This window comes from Aureobasidium namibiae (assembly GCF_000721765.1).
Source record: "Aureobasidium namibiae CBS 147.97 unplaced genomic scaffold scaffold_11, whole genome shotgun sequence".
Taxonomy (NCBI): domain Eukaryota; kingdom Fungi; phylum Ascomycota; class Dothideomycetes; order Dothideales; family Saccotheciaceae; genus Aureobasidium; species Aureobasidium namibiae.
The window spans coordinates 478578-499237 of record NW_013581198.1 but is presented as its reverse complement, the minus strand read 5'-3'; the positions used below and the strand labels follow the sequence as shown (position 1 = coordinate 499237).

The 20660-nt window shown below is 51.4% G+C and overlaps 6 protein-coding genes across 6 annotated transcripts; 5 read left to right on the top strand and 1 right to left on the bottom strand.

The window, feature by feature from the left end:
• Nucleotides 1-1874: 1874 nt before the first annotated feature.
• Nucleotides 1875-7607, top strand: M436DRAFT_10011 (uncharacterized protein; the record flags this gene model as incomplete). The annotated part of the gene is made up of 2 exons (XM_013570620.1): nt 1875-3529; nt 3743-7607. Coding segments are annotated over 2 exons (5520 nt in total), but the record flags the coding sequence as incomplete, so codon positions are not given.
• Nucleotides 7608-8539: 932 nt separating this feature from the next.
• Nucleotides 8540-10331, top strand: M436DRAFT_49320 (uncharacterized protein; the record flags this gene model as incomplete). The annotated part of the gene is made up of 2 exons (XM_013570716.1): nt 8540-8932; nt 8985-10331. 2 exons carry the CDS (start codon nt 8540-8542, stop codon nt 10329-10331), a joined length of 1740 nt encoding a protein of 579 aa, XP_013426170.1.
• A 704-nt stretch (nt 10332-11035) lies between these two features.
• M436DRAFT_49880 (glycoside hydrolase family 3 protein) lies at nt 11036-13587 on the top strand (the record flags this gene model as incomplete). Its single annotated transcript, XM_013570823.1, has 5 exons — nt 11036-11213; nt 11270-11968; nt 12024-12154; nt 12208-12791; nt 12840-13587. 5 exons carry the CDS (start codon nt 11036-11038, stop codon nt 13585-13587), a joined length of 2340 nt encoding a protein of 779 aa, XP_013426277.1.
• A 728-nt stretch (nt 13588-14315) lies between these two features.
• On the top strand, nt 14316-16909 carry M436DRAFT_49461 (uncharacterized protein; the record flags this gene model as incomplete). Its single annotated transcript, XM_013570743.1, has 2 exons — nt 14316-14385; nt 14457-16909. 2 exons carry the CDS (start codon nt 14316-14318, stop codon nt 16907-16909), a joined length of 2523 nt encoding a protein of 840 aa, XP_013426197.1.
• A 529-nt stretch (nt 16910-17438) lies between these two features.
• On the bottom strand, nt 17439-18452 carry M436DRAFT_82994 (uncharacterized protein; the record flags this gene model as incomplete). The annotated part of the gene is made up of 1 exon (XM_013570963.1): nt 17439-18452. One exon carries the CDS (start codon nt 18450-18452, stop codon nt 17439-17441), a length of 1014 nt encoding a protein of 337 aa, XP_013426417.1.
• Nucleotides 18453-19554: 1102 nt separating this feature from the next.
• On the top strand, nt 19555-20532 carry M436DRAFT_82993 (S-adenosyl-L-methionine-dependent methyltransferase; the record flags this gene model as incomplete). The annotated part of the gene is made up of 2 exons (XM_013570962.1): nt 19555-20458; nt 20516-20532. 2 exons carry the CDS (start codon nt 19555-19557, stop codon nt 20530-20532), a joined length of 921 nt encoding a protein of 306 aa, XP_013426416.1.
• Between the last annotated feature and the right edge of the window lie 128 nt (nt 20533-20660).

Here is a 20660-nt window from a genome sequence, read left to right as displayed (position 1 = left end):
GCCTTGTCCTTTGCGATGATCTCGAACACGTATGTATTGGCCACCGCACGTGTTGGATCGGCTCTTGATTCACGCAGGCTGATAATCTCGTTAAAGTAGGACTTGCTAGAAAAAGGCTGCAACTTCCGAGGGTCTCCAGACTCTGTCGCACTCGAGGAAGATGTGCTCATGTTCGGACATGTCGTCTCAGCGAGCCACGGCTGTCTTCGACCAGAACCACCAGATGTGATGCTTGGCTTGCACGATGACGCCCACCTCATACTTACATTGCTCCAAGTTCCGGACTCTTTCTCGGTCATCGATAAGCCAGCGCTCTTCTTCTTCTCTTCGAAGACAATCAGGAACAAGCGGAAGTCCAACGCTTTGACCCAGAAAATGCGAAAACACACGAATATATGGTATACCGTCAACCAGACTCGAGGACTGGTGCGTTTTTTACCTCCCAAGACTTGAGCACACTGCTGGAATCAGTCTCCAGCAGAACCCGAGGTCTCTGGGATGATTATGACGACGTGGAAGACGTTCCTATCTCGAATAATCTCGAGGAAGGAATGACCCTGGTTGTGGTCTGGCTGAGGTCTAGTAGAACCTCGGCCCGCTCGGAGACTATCGGCCCGAACACCGAGCACGCCAGCCCCCTTAAGGAAAGAGTATGGCCAGTCCCTGCCAAGTCGTCGCGTCGTCGCGTCTTCCACCTTTGATCAAGTCTGCAAAGACTAACAATTGTGTCGAACAACTATACATCTATCAACTCTTGAAAGCGGTACTGGTCAGGGTGCATACGTTCACCATGGCCAGAGAAAGATACAGCTTGTATGTGCAGAGGCCACAAAGCGACTCAGAGGCCGAGGAGCACATATTTGTTGGTGGGAAAGACGCTGCCCACGGGGGAGTCAGAAAGAGGGTAGGGGACATACGGTTCTGGCTTGAGGACCGCGAGAGACGTCGCCAGCGCCCTGGAGTCAATGCTTCCATGCCCAAATCCGAAAATAACAAGAGACGCATCCAAAATTCACCTCCCACCACGACGGTCCGCATTCTTTCGCATATCGAGAGTAAGCCGAGCTACGCCTTCTCTTCTCCTGCCATCCATTGACATTGATTGTCCAGTCATTGTCCCTGCGCGCAAACATCACGAACCCCTGCATCGGCTTGTCAAGCACAAAACACCCCCGCCAACTGCAGAGGCACGCTCGCCCACGCACTTGCCCACTATGGCGCTCAAGAGAAAGAGTCCTGACGTTGCATACTCTGCTCGTCTTCCCAAGAAGAAGACTCTCCCACCAGCTCAAGTCAGCGCCCCCCAATCCCCCGAGGCGCACATGGCTCGCACACGCCGATCTGCCCGCAACCTTAGAAAAGTTGTCAAGTACGACCAAGTTGATCCAGAAGATTTCAATGACGATGCCATGGACACCACAGACACGAACAATGACGAATATGCAATCTCGGACAATGGGCAGACAACAGTCTCCACAACATCGTCTGAATCACAAATCCCGTGTAACCACTCTTCGTCATCCGAGCAACTTGATGATGATGCAAGCGACTCAGACATGCAACCATCCCGCAAGCGCAGAAGGACCAACAATGGACGCGCTCGGCCAGCTGTAAAGTCAGTCCGTGAGTCCGCTCGTGCCACTGATGCTGTACAAGACGATGATTCTGCCACGCCCAAAGAGAAGAAACCCAAGGCAAAGGTCAACATGGTCAACCTGACCAATGGTATCAAGAAGGAAGTCGATCTGACGTTGCCTCCACTCTTCGACACCCAATCCATCTTCGACGACCTAGTTACAAAGGGGCTCAAACAGCTTCCATCCAACGCGAGCGAGCATGCTCCCAGCTACAGCCTCAGGGATGTCTGCGAGCATGTCGGTCCGCGCCCTCTGAGAGTTGCTACCATGTGCTCGGGCACTGAGAGCCCTCTGCTCGCCTGGGACATGATCTCGGACTGCATTCGGAGCAAAGAGAGCAATCTGGTGTTGAAGTTTGAGCACGTCTTCAGCGCCGAGATCGTGCCATACAAGCAGGCTTACATTGAACGCAACTTCCGCCCCCCGATCATCTTCAGGGACATTACTGAGATTACCAGCAGCACGGATGGCAAGGCCACTACTGCATACGGCGCCAGGGTGGACATTCCTGACAACGTAGACATGGTGATTGCCGGTACCGCATGCGTCGATTTCTCCAAGTTGAACAACAACCAGAAGACCTTGGAAGAACGGGGCAAATCTGGCGACACATTCGCCGCAGTTCTCGCGTACGCCAAGACGTATCGTCCGACAATGATCGTCCTGGAGAATGTCTTTAACGCTCCATGGGATGATATGCTGGCAGAGTATGAGAGTATTGATTATGTCTCGGCCGGCGTTCTTGTGGACAGCAAGAATTATTACCTCCCTCAGACTCGGCAGAGAGGTTATATGGTGTGCGTTGACAGATCAAAGTTGAACGACAATGGCATTGATTCTGCCATCTTCAAACGAAACTTCTACAACCGCATGGCAGATTTTAGACGTCAAGTCAGCTCTCCCTTGTCGTCGTTCATTCTACCTAACGACGATCCGCTCGTTACCAGGGCCAGCCAGTCTATGATTCGCCAGTCTGTGCTCGACACTTCCCTGAGGGACGCTGATTGGGCCAAGTGCGAAATCCGCCATATCAACACCCGTAGACAGCAGAAGCTTGGAATTGCGCGCCCTCTGACAGACTGGCAGGAGAGCGGTAGCCTTGTCTTGCCCGAGAATTGCAACAGAGTGTGGTTCAGGCAGCAGGTCGAACGAGTATGGGATTTCATGGATGTGGCCCTACTCCGCAAAGCCAATGCCAAACCTGAGTTAATCCTGGACAAATATGACGCTCAATACAAGACTCGCATCTGGGACGTCTCGCAGAACATTGATCGATTCACTGATAGTGCCCCCTTCGGTGTCGCAAGCTGCTTAACCCCTACTGGCATCTTCTACATCACTGACAGAGGTGGCCCCTTGACATACACCGAGAGCTTGATGTTGCAAGGCCTTCCCCTGGACAGAATTTCGTTCACCACAGAGACTGAACGGCAGATTCAGGATTTGGCTGGAAACGCCATGAGCACCACAGTCGTGGGCTCAGCCATCGCATCTGCTCTGATCTCTGGATGCCAGGCGTTGCCGCGAGTCCTTACTCATCAAGACCAGCACAAGGAAGCTGTTTTCAAGAGCGCCATCACCTCACGTAAAGAACTCACATTCCAGCCCTTCTCTCAGGCGATGGTGGATCGCACCAATGTCGTTGAACTTCAAGCTGATGCCCGCAAATCGGCTGCCATGTGTGTCTGCGAAGGTCAAATTGGCTTGGCCGAGAAGGCCATCCAAACCTGCGGCGAGTGTAGCCACACATCTTGTCTTGCCTGCGGTGTCAAGCCTATTCACGAATACGGAGAACCATCTGTACCTGAGCGCGATGAGCCAGAGAACTTCATTCAGAAGTGGAGACCACGCATCCCTATGGTTCTGAAGTTCAGCTCCTCGGACAACCTCATGTCCCACATCGAGGAGTTCACTCATGTCCCCGAGCCTGTCCAAATCCCTGAGCCTGTCCAAGTATCTAAGCCTAGTGGCGAGGTCGCATCGAGGGTCAAGCAGCAGAAGGTGTCAAAGCAGCAAAAGGAACCCAAGCCGCCCAGGCCGACGAAGGAGACCAAGCAGCAAAAGCAGCAAAGAGAGTTGGAAGAGCAGAAGGAGTTGAAGCAGAGAGAACTCAAGCAAAAGTTCCTTGACGCGGTCAGGAACGTCTTGCGCGATCCTTTCGCTTTCAAGACGTTCAGGAGAGCTGTTTCCTGGGCTATCGTGTACGAATCATCATTGGCTCGTCTCGAACTTGTGCTGGGTGTCCACGTTTCTTGTTGGAATCTGTACGCAAAGCCCGACCAAGCACTCAGTGGTGAGGATGAAGTCCGAAAGTTCTTCGAAGAACCTATTGCAACATCTCGAGTTGAGGAGAATGCTTTCTTTGGGGAAAAATGGCAATGGCGGATTCCCCAACAAGATTCGTCGTTTGAGCTTCTGGTTCGAGGTTGTGGCCAGCAAGTACCCTCGTGGACTGCGCGTCTCGCTCTGCAAAACTATGCGGAAGAACGAGTGTGGTCCGAATTGCGCATCGAGAAGCACGGCAACACCAACCTTCCAAAGCACATCGAAGGCACTTACGAGCAGATCGAAGGGACCTACAAGCTTCTGCCCGACTGTGGTACTGCCTGTGAATCTCTTTACAAGCGTGTCGAGTCAGCCTCGGGTCTCAGTATGTTCCTCCTCCTGGACCCCGCACGCATCGGCAATCCTCGCGAGGACTGCTTTGTCTTCGCTCGTGACCATTCGAGATTGCAGTACGACCAAGTCAGAGAGATCACTGCCAGGGTTGATGCCAAATGGCGCCCCGAGCTATTGACTGGGGATCCCTCGGACCTCACAGTATCACTCAACGGCCGTTGGATCGATGAAGACTCCTGCTTCCTCGAAGCTATGGACATGAGATCTGAGATTCGCTCCGACACATTGGCTCTTACTAATACTAATTGCGATGTCACGAAAGCACTGGTTTCGCTTAAATTCGTCCTGCCCTCCTCAATCGCCCATCAACGTTATCAAGGCCAGCATCGGATCAAGTGCGAAGACAAGGCTTTCTTTGAGGCCTTCGGATGGGCTATGGAACCGCTCCGTCAGGTGTTAGCAGAGCAAAGTGCTCGGATTCCGCTTGCCTATCACGATTGTAAAGAATGTTCCCCTCTGCTTCCTGAGATTCGCTGGCGTATTCTCACAAAGGCGAACAGTCGAGAATTTGCTCCATACGAAGATCCTGAGACTGCTAGAAAGTATGAGCACGCCATCAAGTCTCGCCCCGAGCCAGTTGTCATCGAGTGCAAGCTGGAGGGAAACTCAGTTGCGCTAGACATTGGCTTAAACACAACTACTCTTTGTCACAGGGCCGCTGGAAAGCTGAAGTTGTTGACCGGCTCGGTGGATTCTGTGTCTTGGAGGCTGGATACATCCTGGGTGGAAGAGTCTTCCACCAAATTTCCAACTTTTACACTTCGCAACAATAGTGCCAACGCTGAATTCAGCCGTCGTATCAGCTGGGCTGATGATATTGACCTCTTCGACATCCAAAAGAAATCCCTCACTTGGATGAAGCAACAGGAAGAAGGAGTCGGTACTTTTTTCACGGTCAAGGAAGTTGAGGAGGCTCTGCTTCCTCACCTCGGTTGGCGACTCGAGTCAGAGGCTTCTGCTGAGGTCCATGTCAAGGGTGGCATTCTTGCCGATCACGCCGGTTTCGGCAAGACTGTCACCTCACTCGCACTGATCCAGTCAGAGTTCCAGGAACATGGCGACGGTGGGATCCTACAGAAGATGCAAGACTCCTGTGTTGATGAAGGACGTATTGACATTGCTGCCACACTGGTTATCTGCCCTACCAACCTCGTCGACCAATGGAGAACGGAGGTTCGAAGACTTCTCGGATACGACGATGAAGAGCTCGTGGTCATCGAGAGGAATGACCAGCTGAAGAAGAACTGTGGGACTGAAGTCCTCAGGCGAGCCAAGATCGTCATTCTGAACAAGAATGTGCTTGCATCTGAACACACGAAATACTTCGAGCTACTAGCGCTCTACGCCGCAATGCCTGAGTACACCGGCAGAAGCAATCGAGCCTTGGAGTCATATCTACGTGATGCTGCTTCCCGAGTCCCACAGCATCTTCGCATCGCTGAACAGAAAGGCGTTGGCAGTTTGAAGACGCACCTCCGGAAGACGTACAAGAAAACCTTGAGAGATCCCAAGTACCGCGAGTACGCCGAACAGTCAAAGCGACGTAAGGGAAGAGATTACACCAGTAACAAGAATGCCATCGAAATCTCTGAGGTGGACGACCTTAGCGTACGCCAGGACTACGACAATATCGATGAATTGACGCTTCTTGAGATGTTCAGATTCAACCGCTTGGTGGTCGATGAGTTCTCGTACACCGAGCCTCGCGAACTCGTGATGTACTGCAACATCAAGGCACACAAGCGCTGGGCACTCTCCGCCACTCCCAAACTGAAGGACACATACGACGTCTCGAGAATGGCACGTTTCCTGGGTATCAACTTGCCGGTCGGAGCAAGTGGTCCAGGGCTCCTCTCAATTGCGAACCTGCAAGCTTTACGTAAGGACATGACCAACTTGGAAGTGTTTGAAACCTTCAGAGAGTTGCCTTCACGCACGACGCAAAAGAGGATTCATACTCTTTCCCAGCTGTTCCTTGACACATTTCTTCGCCAGAACGTTATGAAATCCGATCAATATCCTTACCAGGATGTCATCGTCCCCATCACACTGAACGCGGACAACCGCCTGGTCTACACCGACCTCTCTCAGAAGTTGAACTCTCAGGATATGAGAATCCGCAGAGGTGCGAAGAAATCAGGCGAGCTTAGCGTCATGCCCAACGTCACATCAGCAGAGGAGGCTTTGTTACGCGTGGCCGCAGTCTTCAACCCTCTGAAGCGTCTGTCAACCGGAAGCCGACAGCAAGGCGTCAAGCTGGGACTCGAAGCCCTTGTAGAGCAGTCTGAGGCCGACCACAGGACAGCCCAACAAGTGCTCGAAGACAGTATCAGGGTCTGCCTGGTAGAAATACCCAGAAGCATCAATGCATTCTCCACTTGGGTTGAAGATGTTGTCGCGACCAATGCCCTCAGAGATAGAGGTGTGGCAAACGAGATAGGGGAAATGGCAGGACGAGAGCCCTCCATGCTTGCCACTGTTGAGAGGACCAGACCTGAATACAAAGGTAAACCAGAGGAAATTGCCAAGCAAAAGACCAGCGAGGTCGTTGGCAATGCTAAAGCCTACGCCTCCTCAACGAGAACGCTTCGTTTCGTCACAAACGCCCTGAAATATGGTAGGCGCCACCAAAACCCTTCTGACAGCCTGACTTGTGACGGCGAGTACTGCGAGAACAACATTAGCCAGTCATCAAAACTCCATCTCTCGGCCGACTGCGGCCACGCAATGTGTGATGGTTGCATCCAAGCTAGCAAGAACCTGCTTGGAATCTGTCCAGTCACTGGTTGTAAGAAGGACGTCAAATCCTATCACCTGCTAGATCTGGACAAGATTGGACCGTCGACTGCCAGCAGATTTGGCAGAAAGGCAGATGAGCTGATAAAGCTGCTCGAGACAATCGAAGCTAAGAACCAGCAAGCAATCGTGTTTGTGCAGGGCGGGGACCGGATCACTGAGATGATGAACATTCTCGATAACGCTGCTATCAAGTACCACCAGCTCTCAGTTTCCAATGGAGACAAGGCCACAAAAGTGTCTTTTGCGCCATTTACAAACGACAAGAAGACGACGGTTCTGATCTTGAACTCGGACGACGAGTCTGCCGCAGGCGCCAACCTCACGAACGCCAATCATGTTATCTTCTTCAGTCCTCTGTTGAAACGCTCACAATACGATTACGATGCACAGATGGCACAGGCCATTGGTCGCGTCCGTCGTCCAGGTCAGAAGTATGAGGTGCACGTTTACCGCTTCGTGTCACTTGACACGATCGATGTTGACATCTTGGAACACCGTGAGCACCGCACAACCGTTTTGGCCGAGTACCAGGATCCCAACGTCAAGAAGACCACGTTCGGCACCGACTTCACAGGCAAGCTTGAGCAGGCTTTGACCGAGCCTGAAAAGACTCAATTCATCCGCGACCAGCGAGATGGAAAGTACAAGCTTGTCCCTAAACAGATGCTGCTCGCCGCTGGCGGCGAAGGCGTTTTGGAAGGCACTGAGCGTATCTCGGGATACGAAAAGTTTAACTCTTTGATCAAGTTCTCGTCTGGATTCACCCAGGATGATTGATCAAGCTTGGATATAGCTTCTTGTTGTCTTTTGGTTTCTGCTGAATCAGCACGACGAGAGTTGTTACGCCACGAAGTTTTTTTTTGTCTTTTTGGCACGAGGAGTGCGTTCTTTTCTTTCTTGTATTTTTGTTTCGAGAGAATTAGCCGAAGCATCATCTTACATTGACGGCCATCAACAATACCAACAGCAGGATGCCTTTTTTTTCAGCATACATTAGCGGAGGAGTTTTCTAATCAGGGTTTTCAAGGAACGAAAGACAAAAGCATTCAGGAGAGAAGAAGGAAGGAGCAGGATTATGAAGAAAATTGTATAATGACAAAAACACATAGATAGACAAAAAACTCCATGTCATGAGTTATGTAAAAATTGGTTCCTTCTTCGTCATGTTTTGTGAATGTATCAACAATGTTGTTTAACAGACAAGGTCTGTATGATGGTGGTTCTAAAGAGAGCAGGAAGGGCAGGGAGGAGGATGTCGGCAGTCGGGCCGAGAGTGTGCCGACAAGAGTCCGTGCTAAGCAGTCCCCAGATTTTGGACATGGACGATTGCGCTTTCAGAATGGCTTTCTCATGACGAGAGACGAGTGTTGCATCCTTGTCAAGTACACACCACCCACGCATCAACCATGGCACACACATCACCAATGGCGCATGAGCGGCGAGTCTCGGCATCGCCGCCGCCGCAACCCCAGCCCTTGTCTAAGAGAGACAAGCGACGCAACAACATCACCGACAAGCTCTCGGACATGATCCAGACCTTTACCCAAGACCAACACCAGCACTACCGCGCTCAACTGCAGGCTATTCAGGTCGACATGACCATGATTCTGCGAGCAAATCCTTATGAGAACAGTCCACTCGACGACTCGGCTGAACACGTCGAGCAAGAAATCGAAAACGTGACTGGCGGCAGCTTGCCAAATACAGACGCTTCTGTCAAGGACTACCTTGCTCTGGCCGGCAAGAGATACCACGAATACGTCCAGCAGATCAACCACGCACTGGAGCAGCGCGATGCTGACCTGACGGCTTTGCAAGTAAGGCTCTCTTCGTCGCGATCATGACGCTGTCAAAGACTAACACGAGCAGAATCGCTACGAAGCCGCAGCCGCCGAACTAGAACGAAGCTCGAGTTACAAGGTCCAGGTTGCGCAACGAGAGCACCTCGAGCTGGCGAGCACAGTTCGCAGTCGCCTGATCAACAGTGTCACGAAGAAGCGCGACAAGCTCTTGCGTGAAAAAGAGCAGCTTGACATTGCCGACAACTCTGCCCTTTTCTTCCACCCCAGCCAATTCACCGTCAACATTCCCCAAAGTCCAGGCGGCCTTCAGAGCAACCGCAAAACTCGTCACACGCGGCACCGTGTCGGCGAGGCCGATGTCGAGGGCCAGAGAAAACGCAAGGCTCCGGCCGATGAAGAAGCCACAGACTCGGCTGCCCCGTCCTTCCGTCCTCTGCAAAACGACAGCAACGGTGCTGCCTCGCCATTCCAAGAAGCTCGCACGAAGACGCTCTACACACAATACGAAGCCCCAGCCTTCTCCATCGACCGCCTGTTTACCGACAAAGAGCTGAGCCATGCCACCGTTGTCGCTCAACTCGCGACCCACCACTTTTTCCACCAGCCCCAGACCAGCCAGCAGAATCCCGATAACCCTCCCTCGCTCGCATCTGTCGACGGTGCTGCCGATGCCGTTGTTGGCCCTCCTGCCATTACCACCGAGATTGACGACATTGTCGCAAGCCAAGCCAATGCCTCGCCACCTCCCACACAAGCGCCAGAGATGGAGCGCAACATCTCGCATCATGCCACCCGTGGTGCTACGAGAGCCAATCCGCTGGCCGCACTGTCAGAAGCCGCTGCTCTTACTTCGACCTCTACGAACCCTTTCGTGCCCGTCTTGATCCCCATCACAAAGACAGACAAGGGTGCTCCAACTCCACCTGGCGTCAGCGCCGGCGAAGTCGACAGCGATATTGCACTCATGCTTAGAGAGGATGACGCTCCAACATCGAACCCCGAACAAGACGAGAACCTCAGCAATCTCCAACAGATACGCGAGCGCCTGCTCGAACAAGCCTGCCAAACCACTCAAGGCGTTGCGCCCTTCCGTCTTCCTGTTCTCGAGACCGGCCCAGCAGCCATCAGTGGTGGTGTCAACAGAATCCCTCCATATGGCTTTGCAGACCCTGATTCCTTGCGCTTTGCCCTTAGAAATGGTGCTGGTGTGAGTACGGCTGCTGCTGCTGCTCCGTCGGCACCTGTAGTCAATGGGATCAACTCTGCCCTTGCGGCTATTGCTCCAGCTAGTGTTATTGGAAATGCTATTCCAATGAGCAGGACGACGAGTTATGCTGGCAGTGAGGCTGGTGCTGGTGCTGGAAGCGAAGTAGGTGGTGTTGGTATGCGAAGAGTGAGGAGTAGATTTGGTTAAGCCATCTCGACTTCCTTGATTTCTTATTCTCTTTATTCTTTACGACTTTCTATGCATTAGACCGCGAGCCTTTCTACAGCGCTGATTTTGTCCGTGTACCATCAACTTTCTTTCTACAGCGGAATGCCAGCTAATGCACAACACCTGTTGCACATGATATCCCCGCAATTTCAGTGATCGATTTTCAAGGAGGAAGAGTTTCGGAACAATGCATGCCGAGGTCAAATTGGATGATCGTTTTCTCTCCCACCGGACTTCCAAGTAACATCTCGTATTGACGGAACTGCCAGCGAAGAGACCACTTCAGCCATTGCATTGCCAACACAGACAACGATCTATGTGCTAGGGCTAACTCATGTGGCCCATCTGCATCGCAGCAAGAAGGCGGGGGCAGCATGGAGTGATTGAATGCGGGGATCTTCACCTCTTACTCTCGAGAACGTGATCTTCAGAAATAATTCTTCCGTCGACCAGCAAAAGTTTGTTGCTCTGGAAGCATATTTCCTTGCTTGCAATATTAGCCTGTATGTGTGATCAGCAATGCATGATGACCTTCGGACTTTGGTCTCTGGTATGCAACTAAGCGATCACTTTTCCAACGATCCTGCGAGGTTGGGTGGTGATGTAGGTGAAGTAAAAGCATGCTGTCTGCCTCTTTCTGCTTTGTGTTGTGTCTTTTTGTTTGACAGAGTGTCGTCGCAATCATGGTTCGCCTTTTTACTACTGGCCTGGCATTGGCTGGTCTTGGTCTTGCTCATGCACAGTCGAATGCATCGTTGGCCAATACCATCTACAAAGATGCTTCACAATCTGTTGATGCTAGAGTCGAGAACCTCGTCTCTTTGATGACATTGGAAGAAAAGATGGCACAATTGATGCAGGGTATACCATCCTCAACTTCTCTGCTACAATCATCCACTAACCTCATCTCCCCACAGGCGACATCTCAAACTGGCTCAACACGACATCAGGAGAGTACAATCAAACAGGCCTAGAATTCAACTTTGCAAACCGCAGCGGTATGTTCTACGTCGGCTACCCAATCTCTTGGGACTGGCTCGCCGAAGGCATCAAGAAAGGTCAGGACTATGCTGTCAACAGCACTCGTTTGGGCATTCCGGCTATCGTCCAGACGGAAGGTATCCACGGTTTCCTCATCGGCAATGCTACGATTTTCAACTCGCCGATTGCGCAAGCCTGCTCGTTCAACCGCGAATTGCAACGCCAGATGGGCGAGCAGATTGCCATCGAAGCCGCTGCGTTGGGAGTTTCCCAACTTTTTGCTCCTCTGGCTGATTTGGCCCGCGAGCTTCGCTATGGTCGTGTCGAAGAAACATATGGTGAAGATGGCTTTCTCGCTGGCGAAATGGCATACAACTACATCATTGGATGTCAAGGCCAGAATGTCTCGGCTATGGTCAAGCATTTTGCTGCATACTCTGATCCCGAAGGTGGTTTGAATACTGCCCCTGTTCATGGTGGCGAGAGGGAGTTGAGGACCACTTGGCTGCCTCCTTTCCATCGTGCTATCATTGACGGTGGGGCGTATGCGATCATGTCTGCTTATCATGCTTATGACGGTATTCCGGCTGTGGCTGATTATCATATGTTGACGGAGATCTTGAGGAATGAGTGGGGTATGTATTGTGTCTTTCTTGAGGTCTGAGATGGAGAGTTTGCTGATGATGAGAGCAGGATACAAGTACTTTGTTTCGAGCGATGCTGGCGCTACTGATCGCTTGTTCAAGAACTTTTTGACTTGTGGTGTCAATGACTTCGGATGTGTTACTGAGCAATGTCTGACTGCCGGAAACGATGTCGAGGTAAGTAACTTGCCCTCTGTTGTTAATACACTTGTACTAACGATGTTGTCTAGATGGGAGGCGGCTCTTTCAATTTCCGCTCCATCCCTGCCCTGGTTTCCAATAACACCATTGACATCAGTGTCGTCAACGAAGCCGTCGCTAGAGTCCTGCGAGTCAAATTCCAAATGGGCCTCTTCGAAAACCCCAATCCTGCTGCCCCCAAGGATCAATGGACTAACATCATCAACACCCCTGCTGCCAAAAAGCTTGCCCGTGATTTGGATGCCGAGTCAATCGTGCTGCTCCAGAACCCGAACAAGACGCTTCCACTCAGCAAGACTGACAAGATTGCTGTTATTGGACCCATGGCTTCTGGGTTCATGAATTATGGCGATTATGTCGTGTACAAGTCTCAGTATAGGGGTGTGCAGTATTTGGAAGGCATTAGAAATGCGGTTGGTGCTTCAGCCAACTCGACGATCTCGTATGCAAAAGGTTGCGAGAGATGGTCGACTGACGAGTCTGGTATTCCTGAGGCTGTTGAGGTCGCCAAAGATGCAGATGTCGCTGTTGTCATCGTGGGTACTTGGTCTCGCGACCAACAAGAGCTGTGGCAGGGGTTGAATGCAACCACTGGCGAGCACATTGATGAGAGGTATGTTGCTGATATCTACTCGCTGAGTACTATGCTGACACCAACTAGCGATCTCGGCCTCGTCGGCGCACAAAGAGCTTTAGTCAAAGCCATCATCGACACGGGTAAACCCACCGTCGTCGTCTTCTCCTCCGGCAAACCTCTCACCGAGTCCTGGATCTCCAACACCACTGCCAGTTTGGTTCAACAATTCTACCCCAGCGAAGAAGGTGGCAATGCTCTTGCTGACATACTCTTTGGCTCTGTAAACCCCTCTGGCAAACTCTCCGTCAGTTTCCCTCACGATGTGGGTACTCTGCCTGCCTACTACGACTTTTTGAACAGCGGACGACCTACTTATCCCGGCTTTGTGGGCGCGGATGGAAACCTGTACTTCGGAAGCAGCTACATTCTGGATACGCCTGTACCGTGGTTTCCCTTCGGGTACGGGCTTTCGTACACCACGTTCGAGTATGGCAATGTCACGTTGTCTTCCTCGAAAGTCTCTGCTACCGACTCCATCATCGCTTCCATCTCCATCACCAACAATGGCACTTATGATGGCGCTGAAGTGGTGCAACTCTACGTCAAGGATCAAGTTGCTAGCGTCGCTGTCCCGAACATCCAACTCAAAGGCTTTGAAAAGGTGTTTATCAAGGCGGGAGGAACGGTAAATGTGAGTATTCCGTTGGAGGTCAAGGATATCGGGCTGTGGAATAAGAGTATGGTGTATGTGGTGGAGAAGGGCAACTTTACGGTGTTTGTGGGTGCTAGTTCGGCGGATTTGAGGAGTAATGCTACGTTGACTGTTGTGTGAGGTGGATTGGGTGAAGAGGAAGGATGCTGTATAGGACGCTCTGGGGTTTGATGAGAGAGAGTGTTTTGCTCTGTAAACATGGGTATGAGTAACGATGCTCCAGCGTCCAGTATGAGTATCAGTAACGATGCTCCAATGTGATCAGTCATCAAGCTGTGGGGCGGATACATGGATGCACTTCGGTGGATACAATGAGACCTTGTCCTCTATCGAACAACAGAGACGAAACCATCGATAATCTATCTGCTCTCGCCTCGCTTGTGTCGAACCGTATCTCGCATTCGGAGCATCCATCTCCTTTCCGGCAAGGGAAATGGTGGCAGGAAGAGGGGTTCGATTTGACTTTAGCCGGGAAGAAAGCCGAAGCAAATGGCAAAACGTCGGGCGGAACGCAGGACCGCATTGCCGCCTGACAACCGCGCCAGGCCGTGCAGAGGTCTTGGGTTGCCTTCTCAATCGCGTGCTGAGGCATGAGTATGCTGGCTCAATCTGTGCGTTTGCCGCGGATTGGTGTGGAGCTGAACCGTCTGCCACCGCTAATCTGTAGGCTGATGGAAACTGATACAATGACACGTGCTAGGGTTGGCAGAGTTCGATAATCGAAGAAGTAGGATTCGTCGATCGACGTATAAGAAGGTCGTGCCTACCCTCTCGTGGACTGACTTTCCTACATCTGTTCGCTTTTGCTTTGTTATCGATACCCGCTTGCTGTCTTGACACTACATGTCATGGCTTCCATAGATGTAGAGGATGTGCTTTCCAAGCTAACGGAAAGAGAGAAGATATCGTTGCTCGCTGGTAGGTAGTCCTCCTCGCCGTCGGCATTAGCTTGGACGATCATCTTCGTGTCGCTAACCACAGATGTCCAGGCATCGATTTCTGGCATACACAACCAATCCCCAAACATGGCGTTCCCTCTCTGCGACTCTCTGACGGTCCCAATGGTGTTCGCGGCACACGCTTCTTCAACGGCGCCCCAGCAGCCTGCTTTCCTTGCGGTACAGCTCTAGGCGCAACCTTCGACACCGAACTTCTCGAGGAAGCCGGCCGTCTCATGGGCAAGGAAGCCATCTCCAAAGGCGCACACGTAATCCTCGGTCCCACGATCAACATGCAGCGTTCTCCTCTCGGTGGCCGCGGTTTCGAATCCATTGGTGAGGACCCATTCTTAGCTGGGTTGGGCTCTGCAGCTTTGGTCAAGGGAATGCAGGAGAATGGCGTCGTGGCCACCATCAAGCATTTCGTGGGCAATGATCAAGAGCACGAACGCAACAGCGTGGATTCCATCGTCACCGAACGTGCCTTGAGGGAGATTTATCTTATGCCCTTCCAATTGGCGGTTCGCGATGCTTACCCCAAGTCTTTCATGACTGCTTACAACAAAGTCAATGGTACGCATGTCAGCGAAAACACAAGGATCTTGAAGGATATCTTGAGGGGAGAGTGGGGATGGAAGGGCTTGGTGATGAGTGATTGGTTTGGTGTCTATTCGGTTTCCAAATCGGTCATTGCGGGTCTGGATCTGGAGATGCCTGGTCCGACTCGATTCAGGGGAGATGCTTTGTTCCATGCCGCGGGCGCAAAGAAGATTCCCGCTGGTGTGATTGATGATAGAGCAAGACAGGTTCTGGAGCTGGTCAACGAGTGTGCTGCATCAGGTGTCAAGGAAAACGCCGAGGAGACCACCAACGACACCCCCGAGACGTCAAAGCTGCTGCGAAGACTTGCCGCCGAGTCGATTGTGCTACTGAAGAATGAAGGCGATATCTTACCGCTCAAGAAAGACATGAAGATTCTCGTTATCGGACCTAACGCAAAGACTGCGACTTACTGTGGTGGTGGTTCGGCTTCTCTCCGTCCATACTACGCCGTTACTCCTTACGAGGGAATTGTCGACAAAGTCGGTGAGGAGAATATCGACTTCAGCATCGGTGCATACTCTCACAAAGAAATGCCCAGCCTGGGAATTGATTGGAGGACTACCGCAGGCGAAGATGGCGAGGCTGGTGTTCTCTTCAAAGCATACAACGAGTCTCCCGAGGACAAGGACCGCAGATGCGTCGATGTGCTTGGACCTTTCACCAACACTTCTATGATGTTCATGGACTACAAGAACCCGAAGCTCAAGTCTGGACTCTGGTATGCTGATATCGAGGCATACTACACAGCTGACCGCGACGGTGAATATGAGATCGGTGTCTGTGTGTATGGATCAGCCAAGGTCTTTGTCAATGATGAGCTCGTGCTCGACATTACAGAAAACCAACGCCAGGGCTCTGCATTCTTCGGCTTGGGCACCGACGAAGATATCTGCTCAGTTCCCATGAAGAAAGACCAAACCTACAAAGTCCGCCTCGAATTTGCCAGTGCGCCAACGAGCAAATTGACCGGCGGCAGCGTAGATTTTGGCGGCGGTGCCGTCCGCATCGGAGGAGCCTGGAAGATTGACGCCGATGAGGAAGTCCGCCGTGCAGCCGAACTCGCCAAGTCCGCCGACCAAGTCCTGGTCTGCGCAGGACTGAATATGGACTGGGAGAGCGAAGGCTTCGATAGACCAGACATGAAGCTACCAGGCCATCTGGACCGCCTCATCTCCGCCGTCGCAGAAGCCAACCCTCGCACAGCAGTGGTGCTCCAAAGCGGTACACCAGTAGAAATGCCCTGGTTGAGCAAAGTACCCGCAGTACTCCAAGCATGGTACGGCGGCAACGAGACCGGCAACGGTATCGCCGACGTCGTATTCGGCGATGTCAACCCCTGCGGCAAAACATCCCTGTCTTTCCCCATCAAGAACGAAGACAACCCTGCTTTTCTCAACTACCGCTCAGAGGCTGGTAGAGTGCTGTATGGCGAGGATGTATATGTTGGCTACCGCTATTACGATACTTTGGGTCGCCCTGTAGCATTCCCCTTCGGCCATGGCTTATCCTACACGAGTTTTGGGTTCTCGGACTTGAAGCTGGATGTCCCTTCGAACAACGACGGCGACCTGATCGCGAAAGTTACAGTCAAGAACACTGGCAAAGTTGCAGGAGCACAGGTAGCACAACTCTACATCTCACCAGTAACTCCCTCTATCCGTCGCCCAACAAAGGAACTCAAAGCTTTCACCAAAGCATTCCTCGAGGCCGGAGAGAAAAAGACTGTCGAGCTTAAGGTGGCGGTCAAATATGCCACTAGCTTCTGGGATGAGCGTAGAAATGCTTGGGTTTCTGAAAAGGGCAAATACAAGGTTATTGTTGCGGATAGCAGTGCTGTTGGTGACTGTGCTGCGGAAGAGACTTTTGAGATCAAGAAGACTCAGTGGTGGAATGGACTCTAAGGGTGATATGGCACAGGTGTCCATGATATGCTTTTGGTGTGGATAGATTGTTTTAGCATTGGCGGCTCGTATTCTTTCTCTTGATAACAATCACAGAAAGTGGAATAATAGAATTGAACAAATGACCGAGTACTGTCATCGTGCAGTTCCACACTCATCGCAAAGTCGTCGTTGCTAAATCAGGAGGGCATAGGGAGACTATGCTAGATTTGCCAAGAGACATTTTGTGTTTCTTCTCGAAATTCTACTCTTAGCTGTTCCTCGTAGCAAGTTTTCTCTCACAAGCCCAGAGGTTCCAGCTCGAAGAAACACAGTCGAAAGGCATAAACAACACCTCGATAGGAAGATCATCAGCAAGGTACGAATGAACAAGGACAAGGTACAGACATGCAACAGAGGTAGATGAAGCTGACTTTTACAAAAGTACGTCTGATGGAAGAAACAAGCGATATATAGAAGAAGAAGAAGATGACACAAAAGTCAAAGACTCCATCGCATCAGCGTCGGCAGGTTTTTCTCATCTTGCTCTCTAGACGTAGACGTACTCGACAGCGCAGCTACCACCGTAAGTCGCAGTGGGAGCAGGCTGGGCAGCAGCAGTCGAAGTAGGAACAACCTTGACGCTAGTCTGCAGCGTAGTAGGAACAGCGCTAGCAGAGCTCTTTACTGTAGTCGCAATGGAAGACACGACCTTGGAGGAAGTGGTCTTGACGGCAGCAACCGAGGAAGAGGAAGAAGTGGTAACAGGAGCCTTGCTCACGGCAGCCGAAGACTTCGCCGGAGCTGCAGCACCACCCCCCACAGCAGTAGTAAGCTCGCCATCTTCAATGTACACACCACTGAAGAACCAATCCTCCTTTGTCTTTGAAAACTTGAGCACACCCACATGCCAATCAGCTCCATTGCTGCTGACCGAAGCCTTGATGGGTCCAGCCTTAGAGACCAACGCATCACCACCAGTAGAGTGGAAGAACTCTACAGTGCCGGCGTCAAAGTCAATGCCATAGGCCACATTATGCCATTGATCAGCCACGAAATCCATGTCAAAGGCAGACTTGCCGTCAGTCATCCATTGCAGCTTTCCATTGCTGCCATCAACACCGTATTTGAGCTCTGTAAAGTGAGACTCGAAAAAGGCGATTTGGTGCTCGGCGGTGGTGTCTGGGGCGTTTTCGGTGCTGCGTTTGAGGCTGAAGTGGTAGTATGTTTTGCCCTTGTTGATGGCGGCTTTGGTGCTTGGGATCAGTTCTGTGCGCATCATGGTTTGGCCGTTCCAGGATGAAGTGCCGTCGACGGTGATACGTGCGCCCTCGGAAGACGAGGAGTCGGCGGGGTTGGCATAGTCGGGGCTGATGTTGATGTAGTCGGTAGCGGCACCGGAGCCGTGGATGTAGTATTGGTAGGCGCCGACTTGGTTTTCCCAAGACCATTTGCTGATGTCTGCGGCGGAAGTGCTGGTGAAGCGACCATCCCAGAGGAGAGAGGCCATGCTGGAGCCTGCCAGCAGGGCGGTGGTGGTGAGGGCGATGGAGTTGAAGTACATTTTTTCTTCTGCTTTGATGTCCAACAAACGAATGACAGTACGAGGTCAACTCGTAAGAATGGAAGGTGCAAAAAGAATGAAAGGAAGGTACGATGAGCAAAACTTGAAAGGAAAGAGAGGACGGAAACTCGCAATGAGCAGCGAACGAGGCTTATATCCTTTGGCGAGACATTCTTACATTGCTTATAGTTCAATCTATTCGCCGGCTAGACTGTGGCTTTGGTCAAAGCATTTTATTTGACAGTTTGAGTATACCTTGCAGTGTGAGATGAAAGGGTTTGGGAGCAGTCGGTTAGCGATGTCGAAAGAAACTCTTGATGTGCCCCGCAGTGGTTTCGTCTCAGGTTGATTGCACCTACACGATGGAGAAAAGAATTGGAATCAATTGTCGTATGCCAATCTCGTGTACATCAATATACTACTGCCAGAATTGTGAGCATGAGTTCTCAAGAAGTCACCGGCCCAAGACGATCTGTGAGTAGGTGGAAACCCGCAAAGAACAGACATGAGGTTGTGGTTGAGGTAAGCCTGCCAAGACCAAGATCTGTGTTCTGAAACGCAACAGCAGAGCCGAGCGACGAGAAGACCAGGGAACAGCCCTATACTTTGCAAGCGAGATTCAGATATGGCAAAGAAAGCGAAAGACGCACTCGGCGCTCTGTCTGGGTTTGGTCGGAAGAATGACAGCCCAAGCGGTCAAACGATAGGCACTTGATGGCGAAACTTCGGGACATATTCAACGAGCTACCTACTTTCTTCTACTCTACCAGTGCAAAACAACACTCCGATAGCGATGAGACGAGAACATTAGTGGGTATGGTACCGCGCAGGATTCCAGGTGTGTCTGTACGCAGTTGTGCAACAACGTGCTTCCTTCTCACCGGTTTGCTTCAATCCTTCACACATCTGCACCCAAACAAAAGTCTCCGAAAACTCCTTGACAAGTCACCACCAATCGGACTACATTGGAATAGACCTTGATGGCTCACACATCCCACAACTATAAGTATCTGTAGGTCTTCCATGTTGTTTCATCACTATCTTCCACATCATCTTTTTCTTCACTTCACAGACTCAGTCTCTCCGATAATCTACACACAACATGTCATCTACCACCCACCATAATTTCAAAGTCAGCGCAGCAGACTGGAACAAAACTTCTTCCAACTATGCTGCAAACATCTCCAAAGCACCTATGTCAATCCCAATCTTTCACCTCATCTCACTCCTCGACACCCACCTGCCCTTCTCCTCAGCGACAACAATCCTTGATGTTGGTTGTGGACCAGGCAACGGCACTGCAGCTATCATCTCTACTTTCCACGATACGCTGCCACCTGGGAGTCAAATCCTGTCTACCGATTTCAGTGAAGGGATGGTCGATATCGTCGCTCGCACTCGCCGTGCAAAACTCGAGGAATTGTCAGAGGAAAGCAAGGAAAGGGAGATCTGGGAAAAGGTGCAGCCGTTGGTGATGGATGCAACGGATCTGAGTCCTTTGCCGGATGCTTCGGTCTCTCACATCATAGCCAACTTTGTCTTCTTCATGACTGAGTCGCCAGAGAAGGCTTTGACAGAAGCATTGAGGGTGCTCCAACCTCAAGGCATATGCGCTTGTTCGTCATGGGCGAGGTGTCAATGGATGGAGTTGCTTGATCTCGCCGCTCAACGTAGCTTCCCTGGTTTCGGAAAACCAGTGCATGAGATGCCTGTTATAGCTCCTCAGTGGACCAACGCAGAGGGAATCGCGACGTTGTTGGACAATGCAGGGTTTAGAGATGTGCAGACTGAGTATGTGGAAGCCCCTATCGTGGCGCAAGATCCGGAGGGATTTGCGAAGTTCTTTTTGGGAAGTGGGAACCCAGCTGTCACATGGATTACGGACGTGCTGAGCGAGGAAGAGATTAGGGAAGTGGAAAAGGCGTTTGAAGAGATGATCAGGGAAGTCTGCGAGAGGAATGAGGAGGGCGGTTATGTGCTTGCTGGTACCGCTGTTTTGGCTGCTGGTAGAAAGTAGTGGGACGATTGTTCACTGGTTTGTGACTGCTGACTAGTCTTCAAAGGAAAAGTCCTCCACTAAGAACAGAATGATCATAAGCCCTAAACATCACTTGACAAAAACAGGCCGTGCGATTTTCCAACTTCCAATATCATGACTCTGAGAGAAGGTTTCATCGTCAAATCGTAGTGGCCTTGCATGCCAACGGG